This window comes from Chiloscyllium punctatum, chromosome 8 (genome assembly GCF_047496795.1).
Source record: "Chiloscyllium punctatum isolate Juve2018m chromosome 8, sChiPun1.3, whole genome shotgun sequence".
NCBI lineage: Eukaryota > Metazoa > Chordata > Chondrichthyes > Orectolobiformes > Hemiscylliidae > Chiloscyllium > Chiloscyllium punctatum.
Window position 1 is genome coordinate 70,273,875 of NC_092746.1, and position 25,524 is coordinate 70,299,398.

Here is a 25,524-nt window from a genome sequence, read left to right on the forward strand (position 1 = left end):
GATTCCTTCAATTACCAAAAGGCCCATTTTCCCCTTGTCTTTGATCAAAGAAGCAGCTCTTACCAGCATCATTTTTAGTTGCTCTCACACACTGTCTTATCCAGCTGTTTCTGTCTTTTTGTCTCTTTTTATGTCTCTATTCAAAAAGCATCTGTCTCTTTTTTTGTTAGGGCTTGAAAGCTCCTGTTAGATTTTCAATAAATGTGATTAGACTTCAAAGGGACTTCATTGGCTGTAAAGCACTTTGGGATGTGAAAGGTGCTATATAAATGTCATTCTTTCTTTCATGCTTTCTTTCTTGATTTCCTGCTAGTTGTTGTTTTCGAGCAGATTCCTGTGTTAAATGGGAGACAATAGAGCCAGATCTGCTTTTGGTGTTGCAATCAAGTATTTCTTTATTTGCCAATGAAATAACCATAAGATTCAGAAAGTCTTTTACAGTTACATGTCTCTGCAGTGTCTCAAATCATGCTATTTAGTATTCAGTTATCCTCACCAGTGCCTATCCTTGCACTATCATTCAAGAGAGGTGTTTCTCTTCGGAAACTAATCTTTTGAGTACTGTTGAAATTTACACACAATAAATTAGTTTGAGTTTTGCATTCATTTTGCCTCTTTACTCAGGGTAATATGACCCTTAAAACCACTGGGGCACCAGTAATAATAAATGTTTTGCCTCATGCCTTTTGGCTTTTAATCAGATTTCTCAGGCAAGTATTTAGACAGTTTGCAAGATGGACAAAGGATCTTGACATTTAATTTCTTGAACATTTCTTTTTTCCTTTGGTTGTAGATCACAACACTTATAAACCATAAAGAGAAACCAAAGAAATCTGAGAAAACACTACGAGCAATTCAACGGGTAGGGCAAGCAGTAAGCCTGGCTGTTGGAAGGTTTGTCACTGTTGGTGAAGCCATAGCTAATGAAAATGAAGAATTAAAAGAAGAAATGTATTTTGCTTGCCAGGAGGCACGAAGAGCAGGTAGGTTGTCTTATAAAGCATTACAAATGATTTTGAGCTGAAAAATTAATGATGTGTGAACCTTAGTTGCCACTATTAATATGCAAATTGATTAGTAACTTGCAGCAGGGAAGAAACATGCTGTTAGTTTCCCAAGCTGTGCACCTCCATGATATTCATGAAGTCACTTCATATTCCACACTAATTGCCAAGTTACTTTACCACAAATAGTCATATTCTGTAATTAGTAACATAAATATCCTTTTGATATTAATGACTGTGAATTAACTTCTTTGGCCTGAAAAAGCGAGGCTTCTCTTTCTGTCAGGTTGGGAACCGTTGTTGGAGATTTGAAAGCTAATTATTTTCCTTTCTACGTCCTTTCTCTCTCCTATTCAATCTTTGTCACCTTTTTATTTCTTTTTGTGCATCTGATTTCACATTGAGAATTAGATAAAGTGAATGCAGCGTTCTGTCTTGCTATTCTTTGTTTTAAAAAACTGATTTGGTTAAGGAGATGTACAGTTCGTACCATTGTTCAACACAGCCTCAACTATCCAATGCAGCTGTGAGGGACTATTGCACCGATGGGGATGCATATTTTGGAGATATTCTAGGAAGCCCTGGGGAGTTATGCCCAGCTTCCTGACCAATATTTACCCCTTAACCAACATAACTAAACAATAAATGATCGTGGTCATTGTCACATTGCTTTTGGTGAGAGCTTACTGTTTGCAGATTGTTGTCTTCTTTAATGGCAACAATATTTCAAACCTATTTATTTGACTATCAGGCACTCTGGGGCATCCTTTTGTCATAAAGCTGCTGTACTTCAACGTAAGTTATTTTGGAAAGTGTCAACGTAAATATCTCATTCTGTCATGTTCTGCCTGTTTTCCTACATTCTGCCTCCTCTCCCTAACCTGCCTGATTGTTATTAATTCCTTCAGTTTCATACATTTTTCCTGGTCTTCCTTGTATCTTATTTGTTTGGCTTTGTTTCACCTCATATTATCACTCTCCCTTCTTCCTCTTACTCTCGGGTTTATTTTTGACCCTCTCAAATGTCCCTCTCTGAACTGGAAATATTTTTAATCAACCTGTTCAGACATTCTATGAAGCAGGTGGGATTTGAACCTCTTGGCTAAGAGATTGGGATGCTCCACCAATAAGGAATTGAATGGTAAAGTATAGGTCAGAATACATGGTTTCACCATGTCTTATTATAGCAAGCTTCATAAACATGATGTTCTTTTGTTACTATAGTCGGAAAAGTTCAGTTGGGACAGCATTAGTCTGAAGATCTCTGATTCAGTCCTGGATTTCAGTAGAGAATGTGGGTTGTTTCCATTTCCATAGTTCATAGCTCAGTTCAGAGAGTGTTATACTGAAGATCTCGAGGTTCCCAATTTGGGGACAACACTGGGGGCACAGTTTTAAATCCTACTTCAGTAACTAGTGGAATTTAAATTCAGTTAATCAATACATCTGGAATTGAAAGCTGTAATGGCAATTGTACAACTGTCAACTCTTTGATTTAGAGGTGGTAGAGGCAGGATTATTGAATATTTTTCAGACTGTGATTGACAGATTTGTATTCGGCAAAGGAGTCAAAGGTTATCAAGGATAGATTGAGGAATGTGAAATTCAAAGCTATGATTTTATTGAATGACAGAGCAGGCTTGAGGCTTACTTTGAATTTGCATTGTTACTACTTAGTGAGTTATGTGAGGATTTTCTTTGTTTAATATATGATTTAACAACTGTTGAGATTTTCTTCTGTTAATGATGGTTCCACACCTTAGCCAAAATGGTGCCAGGATTCCAGGTCCAGGATTCCTCTTGTCATTTTTGACAGATTTTGTTCTGGGGAGGTGGGGTGAAGGTGGCAGGGTATGTTTTACACATTTGGATGGTGGAGGTGGAATCCCAAACCCAAGTGGGCACTCATACTCACATTGAGTTCAAACAAACCCCATTTTTGCTGGATTAAGATCTATTTCCTATAGTTTCTGAATTACAGTTTTCACTGTGGTAGCCCACTGAAAACCAAACTCTGGTATTCCCAGAGTTTGCACAAAAAACATGGACCATTATGAATAAATAGATTCTAAGTATAGAAAACAATTAAAAACTATCTACATCTAACTCAACCCGTTGAAACCTTTTTTTAAATTTAAAATTCCCCTGGACGGATGGATGGACAGGCATATGGATGTCCTGCTATCTGAATAATAGGTATGTCCACTTATTACAAAAGCAAATGGAATGTTGGTGATTTTTGCAAACAGAGTTGAATATAAAAGTAGGGACCTTTACTGCAGTGGTAAAGGATTGGTGAACCACATCTAAAAAAGAATATAAATGTGGTAGAAGCAGTTCAGAGAAGGTTAACTTGGATTCATTCCTGATGTTTATGTTATGAAGAAAGGTTGGGCATTTAGAAGAAAGGAAGGTGTTCATTTTGAAACATGCAAGGTGCTGAGGGGACCTAACAGGATAGGCACTGGGAAGGTGTTTGCTCTTGTTAGGATGACTAGAACTGTTTTACCTTTCTGTCAGAGGATTTGTAAGTCTCTGTAATTCTCATCCTATAAATCAGTGCAGATTGGGTCATTGAATTTGTTGGAGGTTTAGTTAGATTTTTGGCAGACAGTGGAGTTGATGGTTATGGGGGCAGAGAAGAAAGATTGGTGCTCTTATTAAATGGTGGAGCAGATTTGAAGAACTCTAGCATTTACTCTTACCCCTAACTACCATGCACCCATGGGGTTCAGAGGATGATGATGGAAGTTGGTAAAAGATCATAGGTCTGCACGGAGGATATGAGGAACTGAGAGAGATGAGGTTGGACATGGGTTGTCAGGGTTGTGACATGGGGTATAAGTAGGTGAGGTGAGGGTTTGAAGGCCAAGCCATTCTTATCACAACTGAGAAAATCCCAGAGCATTAAGGTGTCCTTTTAAACAGCCCTCCAGAATAGAATGGACTGTCTCAATGGAATGAAGCAGGTAAACAGAGATGGGAATTTTTCTGAGTCTCTGGAGAAGAATTCCAACTCAGTGTCTCAAAAAAGCATTACTGACCACAAATAAATTTGGAAAAAATATTGAAGTTCCAGGCTTTTAATTTGGGTAAAAGAATTAAGTGTCTCTGTTGATTGCTTGTTGATAGCTTTTGGTATATGTCTGTTGAATTTTTGAATTGATCACTGATGAAGATGCAAGGAACCTCCCAGAACCAGAGGTCTAATCGTTGAAGGAGAATAAAGAGTTGAAAGAAATTAGCATTAATGAGAAGATTGTTAACGAGAAACAAATGGGGCTGAATGTTGACAAATTTCAAGAAAAACGGGTACCCAATAAACATAATCTTCTGATTCCTCAGAAACAAACCCAAACAAGCAGACACAGCGCAACCAAAAACTATAGCCACATTACCTTACATCAAAGGCATATCAGAAATGACTTCCAGACTACTCAGACCCCTTGGCATTATGACAGCCCGCAAACCTACCAACACACTTAAACAGCAACTAATGAACCTAAAGGATCCAAAAGATACCACCAGCAAAACTAACGTCATTTACAAGATACTGTGCAAGAACATGAAACAAACACTATATTGGACAAACCATAAGGAAACTTGCCTCCAGGATACATGAACACCAGCTGGCCACCAAAAGACACAACCCCATATCACTAGTTTCTATACATACGGTCAAAAAAGGACAGCGCTTTGACTGGGACAACACACACATTCTCGAACAGGCGAAACAAAGACATGCACGAGAATTCTTAGAGGCATGGCATTCTAACCAGAAGTCCATCAACAAACACATTGATTTAGACCCTATCTCCTTCCCTTGAAAAAAAAATCAGAAATGACATCACCTGCCTTAAGAAACCAAGGCCTATAAATAGATAGACGGGACATATCACCAGCGCTTCACCAGAAACTCTTACTGATGATGTTGCCTAGTATGGTGATGAAACGTCTGAAAACAAACCTTCAAACTCAGTGAGCTAACTTACAGACTTATCATCAACCTGAGCTACAAATCTTCTCAAAAATCGCTAATTGATAATTATTTTCCAAAATTCTATAGATTCAAGATTAATTACTAAAGATTGCTGATGTCACCTCATTATTTAAGAGAGAAAGACATAACCCACAGATCTACTAGTCTTATATCAATTTTAGGGAAAATGTTAGAATCTATTGTAAAAGATGGGATAACTAGACACTTGAATGATAATGATCTGATTGGGCACAGTCAGCATGGAAGTGCAAGTGGGAATTCGTGTTCAACGCACTTGTAGGTGTTATTGAAAGTATTACTAATAAAATTGATAATAGAGATTCAATGGACGTAGTATACTTGGATTTTCAGAAGATTTTTCATAAAGACCCCCACAGGAGGCTGGTTAGAAAAATTAAAAGCAAGGAATAGGAAGTAAGGAACTGCTGTGGATCAATGACTGGCTACCAGACAGAAAAGAGAAAAAAAGGACTATTCTCATGTTGGCAGACTGTGACTATTGGGGTGTTACAAGGATCAGTATTTTGTTATGGGACCAAATACAATATTTGATGACACAAAGCCAAGTGGGAATGTGTCTTGTGATAAAGGTGTAATATGATGAAAGGGATTTGGGCAGACTTACTGAATAAGCAGGAGCATGGAGGATAGAATGTAATGTGAAAAGTGAGCTAATCCACTTTGGAAGGTAAAACAGATGTACAGAGTATTTATTAAATCATAAGAGCCTAGAAAGTGTAAATGTACAAAGGGACCTTGGTGCCCTTGTTAATAAGCCACTGAAGGCTAACCTGTAGGTGCAGCAAAATATTAGGAAGGCTAATGGAATGTTAGCCTTTAGCACAAGAGGATTTACATAAAGGAGTAGTGAAGTTTTGTTCATTTGGATAGTAGCTTATCTAGGCTGCATCTGGAATATGGTGTGTGGTTTGGTTTCTTTGCTAAGAAAGATAGTATTGCCATTGAGGGAGATGTCCCTATGAAAGAAGGATTTGGCAAACTTGATCTGTATTCTCTAGAGATTCAAAGAATGATCTCATTGAAACTTTTAAAATACTTAAAAGCACAGACCGGGTAGATGTAGATCAGATGTTTCCACTAGTTGGACAATCTACAACCAATGTAGACAAGCAGGAGGCTGGAAGAACACAGCAAGCCAGGCAGCATCAGGAGGTGGAGAAGTCAACGTTTCAGGTGTAATTCTTCTTCATTGACTTCTCCACCTCCTGATGCTGCCTGGCTTGCTGTGTTCTTCCAGCCTCCTGCTTTTCACTTGGAATCCAGCATCTGCAGTTTTTTTTGTCTCCAAACAAATCTACAATCAAAGGGCAAAATTTCAAAATAAGGTCGATGTCACTTAGGGCTGAGATGAGCAGAATCTTTATAAGCAGAGGTTGTAAACCTGTGGAATTCTCTACCCCAGAGGACTCTGGAAGCTCAATCTTTGAGTATGTTTAAGGTAGAGATTGATAGAGTTCTGATTACCAATGGCATACAGGGATATCAGGATGGGATAGGTTAAAGACATTGACGTTTTCATTCAGCCGTGATCATATTGAATAGTGGGGCAGGCTTGATGAGCTAAGTGGCCTACTCTTGATCTTCTGTTCCCAAAAGCAACAGAATAATTCAAAATGGCTGCCTCAGTAGAAAGTGCTTATTCAAAGCACTTTTTAACTGAAGCATTGTGTAATAGTTTGATGTGGCTCAACTTGCAATGAGCTCAAATCTTAATGCATTTATCTTTAGTGAGGCTTTCTGCAATAAAAAAATAGCAACAATAAATTACCTCTCTTGCATTCACTTGAATTGCAAAAATTAAGTTGATTCTATATTTTGTCATTCCAAATACTGATTTGACTGAAATAATTTGAATTAGGCAAGCCTGGACTAATGATTAGAGTGTTGCTGAAAAAGCACAGCAGGTCAGGCAGCATCAGAGGAGCAGGAAAATCGACATTTTGGACAAAAGCCCTTCATCAGGAATGGAGTAATGTAAAGTTATGTCCCTGTCACTATTAATGGGAGCAGCTTTTGAGCTTAGTAACAGCATATTACATAATGAATTATTGGTTTTAATGTTTGACTAAATGCATGGTGCCCCTAAATGCAAATTATTTATTAAATGTGTTATATAGTTATCACAGCTTGTGCCATTCTGATTTTGAAGCCTTTTCTCTTGAGTATTTAAAAAGATTGTGTTGCTATTAATTAGTAGAAACATGAAGAAAATTGTCAGTATAATCAAATCTATATTAAACTCAATATTTTGATCAAAATGACAATGCTGTAGAACAATTAGTTGCTTACAGGCTGAAGTTTTCAAAAAAAAATGTACATACTGACTGAAAATCAGACATTTGGCAAAATAAGCAAAAAGTGAGAGTTCACTTTTGAATTTCACCTCCAGTGACTTCAAAAATTGAAAGGGAACAATAAATAAAACAGCCACTACGATGTCAGTGAATTAATTTTTGAACTTAACTTTTTTTTCCTCCATCTGGATTCATGATTAATAAATTTTGGACCATTTATCTGACTTGTATCCTATGTTTATATCTTTTGATATTGATGCGCTTCAAGAAAAAAATTCCTTTAAAAATGAAGTTTGCTTTGTTGCTACTGTGTTGCGATCTCAAAAATCACTTAGTCTTTCATGTCTGTGCAAGCAATTTGCAGTTTCCGCCATAAACAGCTGTGCTCAGTTGGACACAGATAATGTAACCTGCAATGGGAATTGACCTTTCAGCATATCCATGATTATAATTTGTTTTGAATTGTTGATCAAAGCAGACATATTGGATCTTACTTACTTGAGATTATAAGTGGCTGAGTAAATCAGCTGTGTGCTGCAAAGGGATTGGTTTTCCAAAGCACCAGTGGTGGGGAATTGCTGAACCACAAAGACCTTAATTAGCATTAATAAAGGTTCGAACAATACTTGAAAGGAATACCTGGCATTAACAGCTACTGTACATTACCAGGAGGGTTTAAGGGAAATACTGGTCTAAATACTCTGAGTTCAAATTTAGATTTTGAGCTAAATAGCACTGAATGAGTTTGTAATCATTTCCCCAGGACATATATAAAGAATCACAGTAAATCACATAGCCGACTATGTTTGGTCAGCAGGTGGAAAGAATAATACAAAAACATTATTTCATTTGAAATTTAGGTTTGAGATGGAAACATTTGCTTCTCTTGTACATCTAAAGGTCAACTATTTCCGAATTAGAAGCCGATCTGTTTGGCATATTGTTATTGAAATATTGGTATCCTTATTCAGTGCATGCTAGTTTGAATAAGATGAAATAAAGGGGAGAATTGCACGCTACTCACTTGGTGGCGATAGGGCAGGAAGATAGTTAAAATAGTGAGTCTTCAGCTGCTTGATCAATAATCTTCTCTCCATCACAAGGTCAGAAGTGAGGGTTTTCAGTAATGATTGCAAAATGTTCAGCACCAGTTGCAACTCTTCAGATACTAAAGTAGCCTGTGTTGATGTGCAGCAGTGCTTGGGCAACTTTCAGACTTCAGCTTATAAGTGTTAAGTAACATTCGTGCCTAACAGACAATTATCATCTTCAATAAGAGAAAATCACTTCTTCACATTCAATGGCATTATCTTCCCTGAATCCCTCATTATCAATATGCTGTGGGTTACTATTGATGAGAAGCTTGTCCAGTCATGTACATACTGTAGTTATATGTGCAGGTTAGATACTAGGAGTTCTGCAGTGAATAACTCACCACCTGTGTCCCAATGCCTCCATCTCATCTTAATGGTACAGGTTGGGACAACAATGAAATATTCTCCACCTGTCTGCATGAGTGCAGCTCCAACAACAACTTCTCACCATCCAGCACGAAACACTTGATTGGTAACCCACCCAACTACTTTGGATATTGACTGTCTTCACCAATGATGTGCAGTGACAGCAGTGTTCACCATCTCTGAAGTGGACTGTGGTAGCTTACCATGGATTCTTTGGCAGGACTTTCTAAACTCATGGACATACTGCCCAGAAGGACAAAGATTGCAGAGGTACGGGATCAGCAGCATTTGCGAGTTTGGCTCTGCCAACCCATACACTGTTGCTTCACTGTCACTGACTCAAAATCTGTAACTCCCTCCCTTATGTCACTGCAGTGGTTCAAGGAAAGACCTCACTACCACCTTTTCAAAGACAATTGGCAGGGGAAATTAGATTAGATTAGATTCCCTACAGTATGGAAACAGGCCCTTCGGCCCAACAAGTCCACACTGACCCTTCGAAGAGTAACCCACCCAGATCCATTTCCCTACCCTATATTTATCCCTGACTCGTGCACCTAACACTATGGGCAATTTAGCATGGCCAATTCACCTAACATGCACATCTTTGGACTGTGGGAGGAAATCGGAGCACCCGAAGGAAACCCATGCAGAAACTGGGAGAATGTGCAAACTCTACACACACAGTGGCCCAAGGCAGGGATTGAACACGGGTCCCTGGCACTGTGAGGCAGCAGAACTAGCCACTGAGCCACTGTGCTACCCATGGAGCAGGAATTCTACATTCCTTAAGCAGATAAAAATAAAACATTACTGTCCCACTCCAAAGCTGCCTGGATCTTCTTGGGTCTGATTTTAGTGTACTATTTTCAACAGGTAGCTAACCTGCCTGATAATTCTTTAAAATATGATCAGGAAGCTTAAAAATCAGTTGGACCCATATACATTTTATCTGTCTTCAATGGAGAAGCTGCTGTATGACTATTTTGCAAAACAGAAACAAGTTAGCACAGAGTTGGGATGCAAAGAGACATTGAAAGGGACCAGGAAGAGAAAAGGCAAGAAGCAGACTGACAGTGTAGCCAGGGGGTCAAGTTATTATTTCTTGCAGTTTCCTACTGGAAAACAGAATTGACCTAAATGATCATCTGCTCATTCAGTTTAATTTGGAGCTTGGTCAAGGATGTTTTAATATACCTGGTAGTTTAGCTATGGTATTGTTTGAGAAATGGAGGGTGGTAGTATGGCTTACAGTTCATAAATAAGCAACGGAGGAATACTGTTGACCGAAGGCCTTCATTTTAAATATCACAGCAAAGGCAGAGTGACTCTCTTTGACAAAGTTTCTCTCAATGTTGGCTAATTTAAACAGAAATAGGGGGAGGAATTTTCTATGTCCTTGAGTGAGAAAACACAGCAAGAATAAAGCCTCGGATTCACAGGGGACATGGAGGATGGGGTCAGTTGACTCAGTTGGCTGAAATCAATTAAGAGACAGTGAGGACTGCAGATGCTGGAGATCAGATGAGAGTGTGTTGCTGGAAAAGCACAGCACGTCAGGCAGCATCTGAGGAGCAGGAAGGTTGACGTTTCGGGCCGGAGCCCTTCATCAGGAGGCTGAGTGATGTCTGATTGGTTGAGCTTTTCCAGCACCACACCTTTTGACTCAGTTGGTTGAATGGATGGTTTGTGATTTAAAGCATTGGTTAAATTCCCACAATGTCGTAGATTACCATGAAGGTCCAACTTCTCAACCTCTTCCCTTGTCTAATCCCGGTCATCTCTCTGTATTAAGAGAGCAGCCCTATGATCTGGTAAGACAATAGCAGCTTTACCTTTACTATTGGTGTCTGAGTTTATGTGTAGTTCAGACTCTCATGATGTGCAGCAGGCTGGATGATGGCATGGCTTCCTTTGGTCAACTGGATGAAACAACATGACCCTTCCCTCAACCACTCTCCCCATGAGCACCTTTCGGTTTATGTCAGTGAAACCATGTGCCAGCTTCTCTTTCTGGGCTGTGTTCTTCATTGCAATCATGTGAGTCCAAAGTGAGGAGGCCTAACTTGCAATGCCTGACATGCTATGGAGCTGGGGTTTAAATGTGGCACTGGCCATGTGAACATGGTAAAGTCCCAGCAGTGGTGAGTATCTCTGCCAATCTGCCACAAAATTTGTTGAGCAGCCAGTTGTGTCATTAAGGAGCTGTACAGTAGACAATTGGATCCGAAATGTCACCATGGGCCATTACAGGCTGCCTGGTGACAATATCACAGATGAAACATTGTGCCAAAACATGGCAAAATTCAGTTCAGGGTCCTTGTTGTTGTTGATGGAAAATCCATTGTTTTATTTACTTTTTAAACAAACCATCAAGGGTAACCACGTCAATCAATTAAGACCATAAGACCCATACAAATAGGAATAACAGTAAGCCATTTGTACCCATCGAGCCTGCTCCACCATTCAATAGGATCATGGTTGATGTGACATTCCTCACGTCTACTTTCCTGCCTTTCCCCATCACCCTTGATTCCCCTACTGATCAAGCATCTATCTATCTCATCCTTGAATATATGCTCCCACAGCTCTCTGTGGCAAGGATTCCAAAAACACTTAACCTTCTAAGAGAAGAAATACTTCCTCATCTGAGCCTTAAATTGAGCCCTTTACTCTGAGACTGTGCCCTCTGGTCTTACATTTTCGCATGAGGGGAAACATACTCTCAGCATTTGCCCTGTCAAGCCCCTTAGCATCCTATATGTTTCAATGAGATCGTCACTCATTCTTCTAAACCCCAGCGAGTAGACTCTTGGGTAGATTGTTTTCATAAATTATTTTCATAATTTGTTCATTAGAAGAATAGTTTGTACAATATTATTAATAATTTCTCTATCCCTTTGAATTTAACTTAATTTTGCTTTATCAGAATGCTGTGAAAGTGCAACTTTCACAGAATGCATGATTGTCTATTTAAAAACCTGTTCAGCCATTTCTTTGTGAGGTTGTGTCCTACATGCCAATCTTTGAAGGCCTGGTCTTCCAGTTGAGACTCCAGATAATATGTACTCTAGTGTTTCTTTTGACTACACTCCCCACCTGAACAAATGTGCAGCCTGCTCTCTGTCTAATTTTTGCAAGGAGACATTTTTAATTTACATCCAAGCCAACGGTTTTATTTTCCTGCTGACCAGCTCTTGTGAACTGTTGCTGCAGTTGGCAGTTGTATGATCAATATGTCAGCTGGAACATTTTTATGCCAGCACTTGTTCCTTTTTTATCGCTTTTAAGATGATAAAGTTTGTTTTAAGCATTAAAAAATACTTAATGATGTAAAAATAGAAATTACTTTCATCTCATTACTCACACTACTTATAGCCACTGAAGTTACTTAAAAAAATCTTCAGTTATCAGTAAAATTATGTGAAAACACTCCTAGAACATTATGAATCTCCACCACATGAATTATTCACCAATCCACTATGTATAGATTAACTCTGTGTCACCTACTGATTTCAGAATATTATGAAATGTTTTCTGCTTTCCTTTCCCTCCTGCTGCTGCACATGTCTCCAGCAATTAAAGCAGCATACAGTGTTTAAAAAAATGCAAGGTTTGTGACTGAACTCAGGCAATCCGTGTCAACAGGCTGTTTGGCATTATGGATGTGTATTTGTCAGGCCTAGCAAAAGACTGAAAGGGGCTAAGATAGAAGTCTTCTAAATCACAACAGATTTGTTAGGCTTTCCGCTGTGGCTAGAATGTAAGTGCAATTTATAATGTGAGAAACCAAAGAGAAAAGGAAATGTAGGAGGAATACTTATTTTTTCATTGAAATGGCTAAGTATGTAGAATGGATTATTAGCACAAATAGTGAACATGTAAAGTTAATGGATTTCCAAAGGGACCTTAGACAGATCTTGTCAACAAACAAGATTCATAGATATTAAAATGCACCGGGTAATTTTGTGGATGGGTAAGCTGATGAGCGAAATGTTTTTTTGACTTCTGCCTGGAACTATTGTTGTTTGACTATATTTATGCTATTTCATATCACTCATCAGGTTTTTAGTTTCCTGATTCACAATGCCATCTATTTATGGATACATACTGAACTTCATGATTGATACTTCCTTAAAATCTTTTGTAATCCAACTTATTATTATACCAGCTTTCTCCTGAAAGCCATCATACTGCTGGCAGGGGAGCTTGTTTGTTCAATAAAAGGGCAGGGCAGACATAAACATCCATTGACATCTCCAGCTTTCCTCGGTCATTCTGCCAGGAGGTACGTTTTGACTGAGCTAATCAAGGGGCATTCCTCCTTTCCAATACTCAGTGAAGATTGTCAGAACTTATCCTTATAGAGAAAGCCTTTATTCAAGTGTCAGTAAAGATTGTGATCAAATTGTGATTAGTTTGTGGGAGTCTACCCTGTAGGAACACAGCTAGTGGGCAGTTCATTCTGACTGTTATTTTGTGGCCTTTATGATAAATAGAAGAAGCAATCAGCAAGCTTTCTTTCTTATTAAATCAGAAACAGCAAAATGTTACAACATCTAGCATAGTCAAGTGTTGCTGATGAAATGTTTTGATTAAGATTTTCTACTTTTTACCTACTAAAGCACTGACATTTATAAATCAATTGGAAATATCAAAATTAATTTAAGTAATTGACACCCATATGTTTAAAATTATCAAAATATGTTTTTCCAAAAATTACTTTAGAATGACTAAAGATCATTCTTTAATGAGTCAGGCTGTGGTATTTTGGCATTGTTTGCAAACTCATCACACTGGCAACTAGGGTTAAAATCTGACCATGGTAACTGGGAGAATTTGAATTAATAAAAATCTGAAATTAATGCTAATCTAATGCAATGAATTTTATGATATATTGGCTACGTTCTTTTTTGTTGAGTTCCATGGAGCATTTAAGTCTGCAAGGCCTAGTAGCTTTTCTCGTACTATTGTCCCAAATTTGCCTCGTTAACTACATACCACAGCCCGGTGGTGGCCCTCTTGTTTGACGCTAGCCTGATTTCTACAAATGCACACTCTGGGGGAAGAACTCACCACTGCTGGGATAGCCTGAATTTTACTGATTTCCCAGGCACAGGCGCCATCTTTATAAGGCCGTCGTGCACCTGGATCAGGATTAATGGTCCAGAGCTGCCCTGCACGATTTGTGACAAGATGCTGAGTTTTTAGGCAAGAAAGGGAAATACGCATCTCACTTTGCAGACAGAGACCTGGAGATTCTGTTGGATAGGGTGGTGCAGGGAGACAATATCCACTATCTCATGACTGGCACTGGTGGGCATGACACTAGACCGTGCCAGCCTCGTCCAAGGTCGACACCTGAGTCAGTGGAGTCCCAGTTACTTGGAAGAATGCCTAGCAGTGCAGCAATGAGGTCAGTGAACTTCTCCACTCAGCCAAAGTAATCACTATCATTTTCTCTCTGCTTCTTTAACACTCACTGTATCTCAGCTGCTGCACCCACATCCCATCAGGAACTGTACTGTACTATTCTCACTAATGCACAGGATACAAATGTTACAGGAAAGATAGAAAGGGAGGCAAAAGAGGAGGGGGAGTGACATTTTTGATAAGGGATAGCATTACAGCTGTGCTAAGGGAGGATATTCCTGGAAATACATCCAGGGAAGTTATTTGGGTGGAACTGAGAAATAAGAAAGGGATGATCACCTTATTGGGATTGTATTATAGACCTGCCAATAGTCTGAGGGAAAATGAGAAACAAACTTGTAAGGAGATCTCAGCTATCTGTAAGAATAATAAGGTAGTTATGGTAGGGGATTTTAACTTTCCAAACATCGACTGCCATAGTGTTAAAGGTTTAGATGGAGAGGAATTAGTTAAGTGTGTACAAGACAATTTTCTGATTCAGTGTGTGGATGTACCGACTAGAGAAGGTGCAAGACTTGACCTACTCTTGGGAAATAAGACAGGGCAGGTGACTGAGGTGTCAGTGGGAGAGCACTTTGGGGCCAGTGACCATAATTCTATTCATTTTAAAATAGTGATGGAAATGGATAGACCAAATCTAAAAGTTGAAGTTCTAAATTGGAGACAGGCCAATTTTGACGGTATTAGGCAAGAACTTCCGAAAGCTGATTGGAGGCAGATATTTGCAGGTAAAGGGACAGCTGGAAAATGGGAAGAGTTCAGAAATGAGATAACAAGAATCCAGAGAAAGTATATTCCTGTCAGGGTGAAAGGGAAGGCTGGTAGGTATAGGGAATGCTGGATGACTAAAGAAATTGAGGGTTTGGTTAAGAAAAAGAAGGAAGCGTATATAAGGTACAGACAAGATAGGTCGAGTGAATCCTTAGAAGAGTATAAAGAAAGTAGGAGTATACTTAAGAGGGAAATCAGGAGGGCAAAATGGGCACATGAGATAGCTTTGGCAAATAGAATTAAAGAGAATCCAAAGGGGTTTTACAAATATATTAAGGACAAAAGGGTAACTAGGGAGAGAATAGGGCCCCTCAGAGATCAGCAAGGTGGCCTTTGTGTGGAGCCACAGAAAAAGGGGGAGATACTAAATGAATATTTTGCATCAGTATTTACTGTGGAAAAGGATATGGAAGATATAGACTTTAGGGAAATAGATGGTGACATCTTGCAAATGTCCAGATTACAGAGGAGGAAGTGCTGAATGTCTTGAAATGGTTAAAGGTGGATAAATCCCCAGGACCTGATTAGGTGTGCCCAAGAACTCTGTGGGAAGCTAGAGAAGTGATTGCTGGACTTCTTGCTGAGATATTTGTATCATCGATAGTCACAGGTGAGGTGCGGGAAGACTGGAGGTTGGCAAATGTGGTGCCACTGTTTAAGAAGGGTGGTAAAGACAAGCCAGGGAACTATAGACCAGTGAGCTTGACCTTGGTAGTGGGCAATTTGTTGAAGGGAATCCTGAGGGATGGGATACACATGTATTTGGAAAGGCAAAGACTGATTCGGCATAGTCAACATGGCTTTGTGCGTCAGAAATCATGCCTCACTAATTCGATTGAGTTTTTTGAAGAAGTAACAAAGAAGATTGATGAGTTCAGAGCAGTAGATGTGATCTATATGGACATCAGTAAGGCGTTCGACAAGGTTCCCCATGGGAGACTGATTAGCAAGGTTAAATCTCATGGAATCCAGGGAGAACTAGCCATTTGGATACAGAACTGGCTCAAAGGTAGAAGGCAGAGGTTGGTGGTGGTGGATTGTTTTTCAGACTGGAGGCCTGTGACCAATGGAGTGCCACAAGGATCGGTGCTGGGCCCTCTACTTTTTGTCATTTACATAAATGATTTGGATGCGAGCATAAGAGGTCCAGTTAGTAAGTTTGCACATGACACCAAAATTGGAGGTGTAGTGGACAGCGAAGAGGGTTACCTCAGATTACAACAGGATCTTGACCAGATGGGCCAATGGGCTGAGAAGTTGCAGATGAAGTTTAATTCAGATAAATGCGAGGTGCTGCATTTTGGGAAAGCAAATCTTATCAGGACTTATACACTTAATGGTAATGTCCTAGGGAGTGTTGCTGAACAAAGAGACCTTGGAGTGCAGGTTCATAGCTCCTTGAAAGTGGAGTCACAGGTAGATAGGATAGTGAAGAAGGCGTTTGGTATGCTTTCCTTTATTGGTTGGAGTATTGAGTACAGGAGTTGGGAGTTCATGTTGCAGCTGTACAGGACATTGGTAGGCCACTGTTGGAATATTGCATGCAATTCTGGTCTCCTTCCTAGTAGAAAGATGTTGTGAAACTTGAAAGGGTTCAGAAAAGATTTACAAGGATATTGCCAGGGTTGGAGGATCTGAGCTACAGGGAGAGGCTGAACAGGCTGAGGCTGTTTTCCCTGGAGCGTCGTAGGCTGAGGGGTGACCTTATAGAGGTTTACAAAATTATGAGGGGCATGGATAGGATAAATAGACAAAGTCTTTTCCCTGGGGACGGGGAGTCCAGAACTAGAGGGCATAGGTTTAGGGTGAGAGTGGAAAGATGTGAAAGAGATCTAAGGGACAACTTTTTCATGCAGAGGGTGGTACGTGTATAGAATGAGCTGCCAGAGGATGTGGTGGAGGCTGGTACAATTACAACATTTAAGAGGCATTTGGATGGGTATATGAATAGGAAGGGTTTGGAGGGAATTGGGCCGGGAGCTGGCAGGTGGGACTAGATTGGGTTGGGATATCTGGTCAGCATGGACGAGTTGAACCGAAGGGTCTGTTTCTATGCTGGAAATCTCTATGACTCTATAACATCTTTCTGCTAACTCCTCCCTCCTGGTATTTGGGAGCTTGTTCTAAAATTGAGAGAACTGTACCACAGACGAGTCAGTCAGGTGTCTCAGAACATGATGTTGAGGGGTAGGAAAATAACTATATCTCAGACTTCACCATCACCATCCCTGTGCATGTCCTGTCCTCTGAGCAGGATAGATCCAGCAGAAGTGGTGTCACCTTGGTCAGAGGGAATTGCTCTGGGAGTCCTCTAAAATTCACTCTGGATCTTGTGAATTCTCATAGAGTCATATCAAACATTGGCAAGGAAACCTGCCACTGATTACCACCTAGCCCCTCCACCACCCCTCCTCCACATCCTTTAGTTGATGAATCAGTACTACTCCGCATTGAACATCAATTAGAAGAAGCACTAAAGGTGAAAAGGGCCAAGAAGCTACTTTTATTCTCAGTGGGAGACTTCAGCATACATTACCAGGCAAGTAGCACTGTCTACTTGACCCAGTCTCGATTTTAAAGGACATCCCTCTTAAGGCGCTCACTCAAAGGTTGCTGTCATTATGAAATAATTGCAGGAGGGAGTTAGTTTGTGAAGCAGTTTGATGGCAATAGCCTGAGTTCAATTCCCTTCACCAGCTGAGGTTACCATGGAGGATTCTCCTTCTCAGCCTCTTCCCCCTTGACCGAGGTACGGTGACCCTGAGGTTAAATCACCACCAGTAGTCTCTCTGTAATGAGAGAGCAGCACGATGGCAACTCAGTTGCAGGAATTCAGGTGAGGTTTCTTTGACATCCAAATCTTCAGAGCACAGTCCACAAAACCTGTGATATATTGAGTCAAAAGTTTTAGTCTGGTTAACAAATACAAAGAATGCCTGTGATGTTCTTGACATTTTTCTTGGATTTGTTTGGCAACAGCCATATCCAAGGTTCCTCTGGATGTCTGAAGCTGTACTGTTCTCACTGGAAGGGTATTCACTCAGGGGAAGTAGGAGAATATACGGTAAGATTTTTCCTCTCTATGAACAAGAGAGAACTTGTTAGTTTCCATGACATAATTTCTCTGTTCTTGAAGACTGATACAATTGTCACATTCCTGAAGTTGTGGGTGTTCTTTTTCCTCCCTTATCTGTAGGAGAAGCTGTATATAATGATGGGCAGCAAGAGATAAAACCAGGAAGTGATATGTAGGTGAAGGTCTGGGGATTGTCAGAAATTGGGCTTCATCGAAATAATATACTCAGAATCCCAATGCAAACTTTGGCTGGGTCAAGGTGAACTCAGCATGTACGCTCCTGATTCCATATTCGTATGATAAAAAGACAAGAAGAAGGATTTTCAATTATGGTCTCTTTCTTTTAAAGAGGAGTTGGTTGGCTTTCAGTAATCCAGAAAGAGTACACAAACATTCAATGTATGCAGTATGCACATTTTAGACTTCGCTGAATTTTGTTTTGGAGATTCTGATTGTTATATGCAAAGAGACCAATATCTTTTGAGGGTGGGGACCTTGGGCACATAAGTGGTGCTGGCTGATACCTTGGCAGTCCAGGGAAACACTGAACTGTGGAACTGGCACCCAGAAATTAGATGTGGAAAACTGAATTATTTGAAAGAGCAAATGAATTTGTGGTTTCAATTTCCCTGGGTTTTAAATATAATCTAAACCCTATGAAAAGGGGAGAATGAGGAATATTTCTGTACATGAAAAAAGGACCCATGAATAGTCAGCATGAATTTTAAAGGGAAAATCTTGAACCAAACTTGCTAAATGTTTTGAAGTAATAGTAAAGAGAGTAGATAATGAAAATGCAATTAATGTAAATTATTTTTAGTTTGAAAAGACCTTAGATAAGGTGCCCCTTAATACACTGACTACTGAGATCTGACAATGTGGTTCAGAAAATGTGAGAGAATGGATTACCAGCTGACCTCAAGATGAAAACATAGTGTTGAATTAGTTATTCAGAATGACAGAATATGGAATAAAATGTTCCACAAAGAATCAGAAGTTGGACTAATTCTATTCATAATTTACATTAATGATTTAGTGTTTGAAATTAAAAACACCACTTCCAAATTTGGGGAGGAATCAAAGTTGGGGATACTCAATACTGTGAAGGACTTGAACAAGTTCAAGGAGTCATGTAGAGATACCGGTGTTGGACTGGGGTGGACAAAGTTAAAAATCACAAAACAGCAAATTATAGTCCAAGAGGTTTATTTGAAAGCATTAACAACAATTACTTGATGAAGGAGCAGCACTCCGAAAGCTAGTGCTTCCAAATAAACCTCTTGGACTATAACCAGTGTTGTGTGATTTTTAACTAAGTTCAAGGAAGGCATTAATAAACTTGCAAGATGGGCAATTGTTGGTAAATAAAGTGTAACATCGTTAAATATGAGCTGGTCCATTTAAGTAGGGAAAAGAAGTAAGTTCACTTACTACTTGGAAGGAACTAGTCTTGATGGAGTAGCTGAACAGAATTTACAGATGCACAACTTATTATAAGTTGCACCACAGTTTTGCAAGATCATTAACATTAGACTTCATTTCTAAAGGAATAGAATTGAAAAGTAGAAAAGTTATTATTAAACCAGTATCAAATTTTGGTTAGCCCAGTTTTGGAGCTTTCCAAGTAATTCTACTCATTATGTTACAAAAAGGATATAGAGGCACTGAAAAGGTAGCAGAAAAGAGTTATAAGGTCACGTGGCTATATATGTCAAGAATGGATGAACAGGCTGTACTTCTTCTGCTGTAGGGTGACTTGAGGCATTTAAAATTCTGAAGTAAAAGATAGTGGATATGGAGAATATGTTTCCTGTTCAGGCTTAGAAATAACTACAAATTATAAGTTTTAGGATCGTCACCAAGAAATCCAATATGGAATTCCAGACAAGTGGGAGATTTACCCAAAGAATGGGAAGAATGTAGAATTTTCTATCACATGTTGACAAAGCAAGTCATGTTGATACATTTAAGGAGAAGCTAGCCCAGCATGAAGGAGAGGGAAATTGTGTATTAGTGATACATTTAGGTGGGGAACATGTGAGGGGCTTAAGTGAGGAAGCTACACTCGCATGACTGTGCTGTATTGCCTATGGATAAGTATCATCGTACAAATGTACAAGGCAAATGGAAAAACGTCCATGTTGCCAAGAAATATAAATGCTGAATTGTAATAATGAAGTGCACAATTACATTCAGTGAACTAGACTACGGCAGAGCTTTTGCTCTACACGGTAAAGGAACAATATTGATACAAATGTGAGACATGGGCATGGCTGGCTGGCCAGTTCGCATTCTAGTGGAGTACCTAATTGCTGGGATATTACCTGCAAAGAGCAATTTGTTTAAAGAAACCTTGCAAAATTAGAGTTGCGTATATTCAATACCATTATTTTTGTTAATACACTTATCAGAATTCTGATATTTTGACTTTAACAAAATGTTCTGTCTTCAACTGCAGCCCACATTTCCTTTCTCTCTGGCTGTTTCTATTTTAAAAATGGCTCCGTTTTGTGTGTCTTCTTCCAATTTATTGCTTGATGCATCATTTATTGTTAGGAAGGAAATCAATGTTATCATCAATAAGCTTGGAAAATTTGTCAATAGAAGTAACTGTGTTCAGTACAGAAGAAATGATGGCAACCTTGAAGCTACTTTTAAAATTATGGTTAAAATTCCTTTTATTGTCAACTTTACACTTAGATATTTTTCTTTTGAATACCAAGTGGTTGGAAATATCTTTCTTTCTGCTCTGTATTACCATTAATTTGTAAATGACAATGTAATTCAGTCTTCTAGAAACTACTTGCATTAAATATATGCTTGCATGAATTTCAAAATTTGATATTGTCTTGATGTATTTAAGCATGTTTAATGTATACTTTGTTTTATTGATCTGTAGGAGAGAGCATTGCACAGTTGACTGATGTGGGTGCCTTTGACCAGCCAGAATCAGATACAAGGGCAACAGTTTATACAGATAAAACTGGAATGATTAAAGCTGCACGGCTTCTACTGTCTTCTGTTACAAAAGTACTAGTGTTGGCAGACAGGGTAGTCATAAAGCAAATCATCAACTCCAGAAGCAAGGTATGTAACTGTTTAAACTATCAGGACATTTACATCAAAAAAGAACTTCATACAGTTCGAAAATTAGACTAAAATGTGAAGTTTTATTAAAAGTAAACTAATGACTAATATTGCATTGAACCTGTAATAACATGAGAAAAGACCAACCACAGATTGCCTTTTTACAGAATACTGTATCTTTCTTCTATTAATACAAATAACTGAGGCTGTTACAATTATAGCCTTGGATAATGTATTTTCTTGTTGAATGAAGAGAAGCAATTGCAAAGGCAAAGTGGATACTTTGGTTATTTGATACAATCTAATTGCTTTTGAAACAATGAATATGTGAACTTTAATGTCTCTGGCATCTGGGGAAGAAACCTTCTTTGTTTATTTGTTCATAAATTACCTTAGCTAAAAATTGTATTAACACATGTACAAAGGAAACAATGAGGTAATTACAGCATCATTAGTACTTGGTCTTTTGGTCTGAGTACCTTTTACCATCTTGCTCCTACTTCTCCTCTATCAACAGCATAAAACCCAACATTTTCCAATCCCTTTGAGTTCTGAAGAAGAGTCGTATCAGATTTGAAATGTTAACTCAGTTTCTCTCTCCACATACTTTTCTAGAGCTTTTGAGTTTCTCCGACATTTTCAATTTTAATTTCTGTTTTCTAGCACTACTATGATATTTATTTTAGTGATAATTAAAATACTCCTGTGTCTTAAGTGCTAATCCTGAGACAATCAAATACTTTGACGACCTCTCAAATAAATAGCACTAATCACAAAGTACTGAGGTCAGCTGTTTACGTTTTTTGACAAAGCACTGAAGAAGTGAGCGGGTCAAAGAAAATGTAAATTAGTTATTTGGTTATGTAGAACTTGATTACTGCATGGAAGAAGAACAGTTTGTCAAAATGTTTTGTGTTCATCAGGATATTTAGAAAGAAATATCAATGAACAGGGAAAGTAGCATTTACAGTATATGAGAAGAGAGTGCTCATTGTTTGGCAAGTGGTCTCTGGCAACGGTATTGCGATGGAGAATGTTTGAGATTAATGAAACTGACGGTTAACTGTTATACTTTATTATTTACATTTTAATCCAGGTAGGTTGACACTTATTGGTTGAGCCATTTCCCTAAAGAAACAAAACAGAGAATGGCTGTCACCTGTTTTATTGAATTGGAACAAGTATGATGTGTGTACATGTACTTTCTACCACATTCTTGTGTTCAAACCTCTTGTCATGACCTTGATGGGAATAGTGGAAGTCTTTCAATACTATTCCAGGGGTTATCACATGTGTGAAATGTGACCAATTTAATCTCTAGGATGGTTAATGCCTGATTGTTATCACTGCCTAAGACAAAAGAAACTCATACCAATTTGATCAATGAACAAGAAAACCAAAAAAAAGTCAACTTATATTCAAATAATGTGGCAAAAAAATTATTAATTACTAATATTCAAACTTAAATCCAAATGCATACAAGTTATAAACAAGATAAATGGTCTTCACGTGAGTATTGTGGGTGAAAAGCATATAGGCAAAAGGTTCAAAGTCTGTGAATCAGAGTCCAAAGCAAATGTGGTGGAATAAAGTGATTTTCATATTGATAACAATGGTATCATGTTGTTGAAGGCATCTGCCCTTGAACCTCACCCCTCCTACCGCAACAAGGATAGAACCCCTCTGGTTCTCACCTTACACACCACTAATCTCTGGATACAGCGCATCAACCTCTGCCATTTCCGCCACCTACAATCAGACCCCATCACCAGAACTATATTTCCCTCCCTACCCCTATCAGCATTCCGCAGGGACCATTCCCTCCTCAACTCCCTTGTTAGGTCCACGCCCCCTATCAGCCCACCCTCCACTCCAGCACTTTCCCTTGCCAATGCAAGAGATGCAAAACCTGCATCCACACATCTCCCCTAACCTCCATCCAAAGGATCCTTCCACATCCAGTAATGACATTCCTGCACATCCAAACATCTCACCTGCTGTGTCTATTGCTCTCGATGTGGTCTCTTCTACATTGGGGAGATATGCCAACTCGCAGAACGTTTCAGGGATCATATCTGGGACACATGCACCAAACAACCCCACTGCCCTGGAACCGACCACTTCAACACACCCTCCCACTCTGCCAAGGACATGCAAATCCTGCGCCTCGTCCACCACCAAATCCAAGCTACCTGATGTCTGGAGGAAGAGCGCCTCAACTTCCGCCTTGGGACCCTCCAACCACACCGCATCAACGTTGACTTCACAAATTTCCTCATCTCTCCCCCTGCCCCCCCCACTTCATCCCAGATCCAACCTTGGGACTCAGCACTGCCTTCTTGAGCTGTCCAACATGTCCATCTTCCTTCCCACCTATCTGCTCCATCCTCCCCCGACCTATCACCATCACCCCCCCCCCCACCTTCATCTACTATTGCCTTCCCAGCTACACCACCCCCTTCCCCCCCAGATAGAGACTCTCTCTGTCTCTCTCTGTCTCTCTCTCTCTCTCTCTCTCCCCATCCTGATGAAGGGCTTATGCCTGAAACGTTGAATCTCCTGCTCCTCGGATGCTGCCTGACCTGCTGTGCTTTTCCAGTGCCACGTTTTTTGACTGCAATAATCATCAATTTAGTGGTCAGTTAGTTGACCAAGGTCTTGGCTCGAGTTAGTTTTCTTTCCTTTTTCAAAGTCTTTTCGAGTTATTTAAGAGAGATAACACTTCCACTTATTGGCAGGCTTGAATGTCTGAGTTGCAGCTGGTGCATCCTCCACATCAATGCCTCTACCAATCAGAGTTCACTTACTAACCAATCAACATTTCCTCTCATACATTTTAAGTACTTTTTCCCTCTATATTTATATTTCTTGTGAATTATCCTGATGAGTGCCAGATGGGAAACTTTGCAAAAATGCGTTTTTGTTTACAGCAATACCCAAAATGTACTGTAGCATATAGGAGGAGGTTTAGATCATTCAGCACCCCAAACCTTTTCAACAGTCAATGATATCATGGAAGATATCTACCACAACCTTTAACTTGATATAGACCTCATAGCATAGATTGAACTGGATTTTTTTTTTGGCTTGTTCAAAATGCCTTTGTAAGAAATACGAAGAATTGTAAGATTTTTCCTTCCAGGATTGAGAGTGCAGGATGGAGCCGGGTCCAATAAACCTAGAAGAAGAGCTTAGGTGTTCACATGGTTGTACATGTGCTGAGGTGTGCTGGTTAGAATTAGCCATGCCCCTATTGTTCCAGGACTGCTACAACACTGGCATTTATCTGACAATGTGAAAAACTGTCCAGGTACATTCCGTTCATAAGAGGGACGACAAATACATCCCAGCTAGTTACTGCTCTATCAATCTACTCTGAATCATCAGCAAAGTGAAGGGATCTTCGGAAGTGCTATCAAATAGTACTTGCAAAGGATGAACCTGCTTACTGGCAGTTAGTTTGGTTTCTGCAGGGTTACTCTGCTCTTGACCGCATCACAACCTTGGATCAAACGTGGAAACAAAAATTGAACTCCAAAGACAAGGTCTATTCTTGATACCAGTGTAGAATTCAACTCTGTGTGGCATCAAGGTGAACTAACCAAACTAGATTAAGTGATGTCTTTGACATTCAGTGGCATTACAAATTGATGAATTCCTCACTGACAACTTTCTGGGGCTAAACTTTGACTACAAACTAACTAGACCAGCTATGTACATACTATGACTATAAGTGCTGGTAAAAGAGGAATCCTGCAGTTTACAACTCAGCAGCTATTTCCCCAGTGACTGTCTAGTATCTAAAATACACAAGTCGAGTGTGACGAATACTCTCCACTTGACTGGATGGGTGCAGATCCAAAAACACCCAAGAAGCTTGACACCATCCAGGACAAAGCAGCTTGCTTGATTGGCAACACGTCCATCACCTTCACTATTCACTCCCTTCGCCATCAAACTTCAGTGGGAACAATGTATGCCATCTACAAGATGCACTGCAGGATTCTTCAGCCGAACCTTCTAAATCCAGACATTTTACCATGTAGAGTGATGAGGGCAGCCGATGTATGGGAGCACCATTACCTGCCAGTTCCCCTCCAAGTCCCCACCATCCTGATTTGGAAACATGTTGCTATTTCGTCACTGTTGCTGGGTCAAAGTCCTGGAACACCTCTCCAAGCAGTACTTGTAGGTGTTTCTATGCTACGAGGACTGTCATAGTTTGAGAAGATAGCTCACCACCACCATCCTCAGGGCAGTTAGGGACTGATAAAAATGTGTGCTGAACCAGAGATGTCTGTTTCCTTGAACACATATTTAAAAATGGAAGTCCAGCTTTATTTCCTCTGGAGCTTATGTTCTGGTTACTTATGAAGAT

General features: G+C 39.6%; 1 protein-coding gene across 1 annotated transcript in view; it reads left to right on the forward strand.

Annotated features, from left to right (window-relative positions):
• Nucleotides 1–25,524, forward strand: part of ctnnal1 (catenin (cadherin-associated protein), alpha-like 1) — a 314,649-nt gene that overhangs the window by 183,924 nt on the left and 105,201 nt on the right. The window contains exons 2-3 of the mRNA XM_072575745.1: nucleotides 794–983; nucleotides 20,959–21,146. Coding sequence (XP_072431846.1) covers nucleotides 794–983; nucleotides 20,959–21,146 — 378 coding nt within the window. The remainder of the gene's footprint in view (nucleotides 1–793; nucleotides 984–20,958; nucleotides 21,147–25,524) is intronic.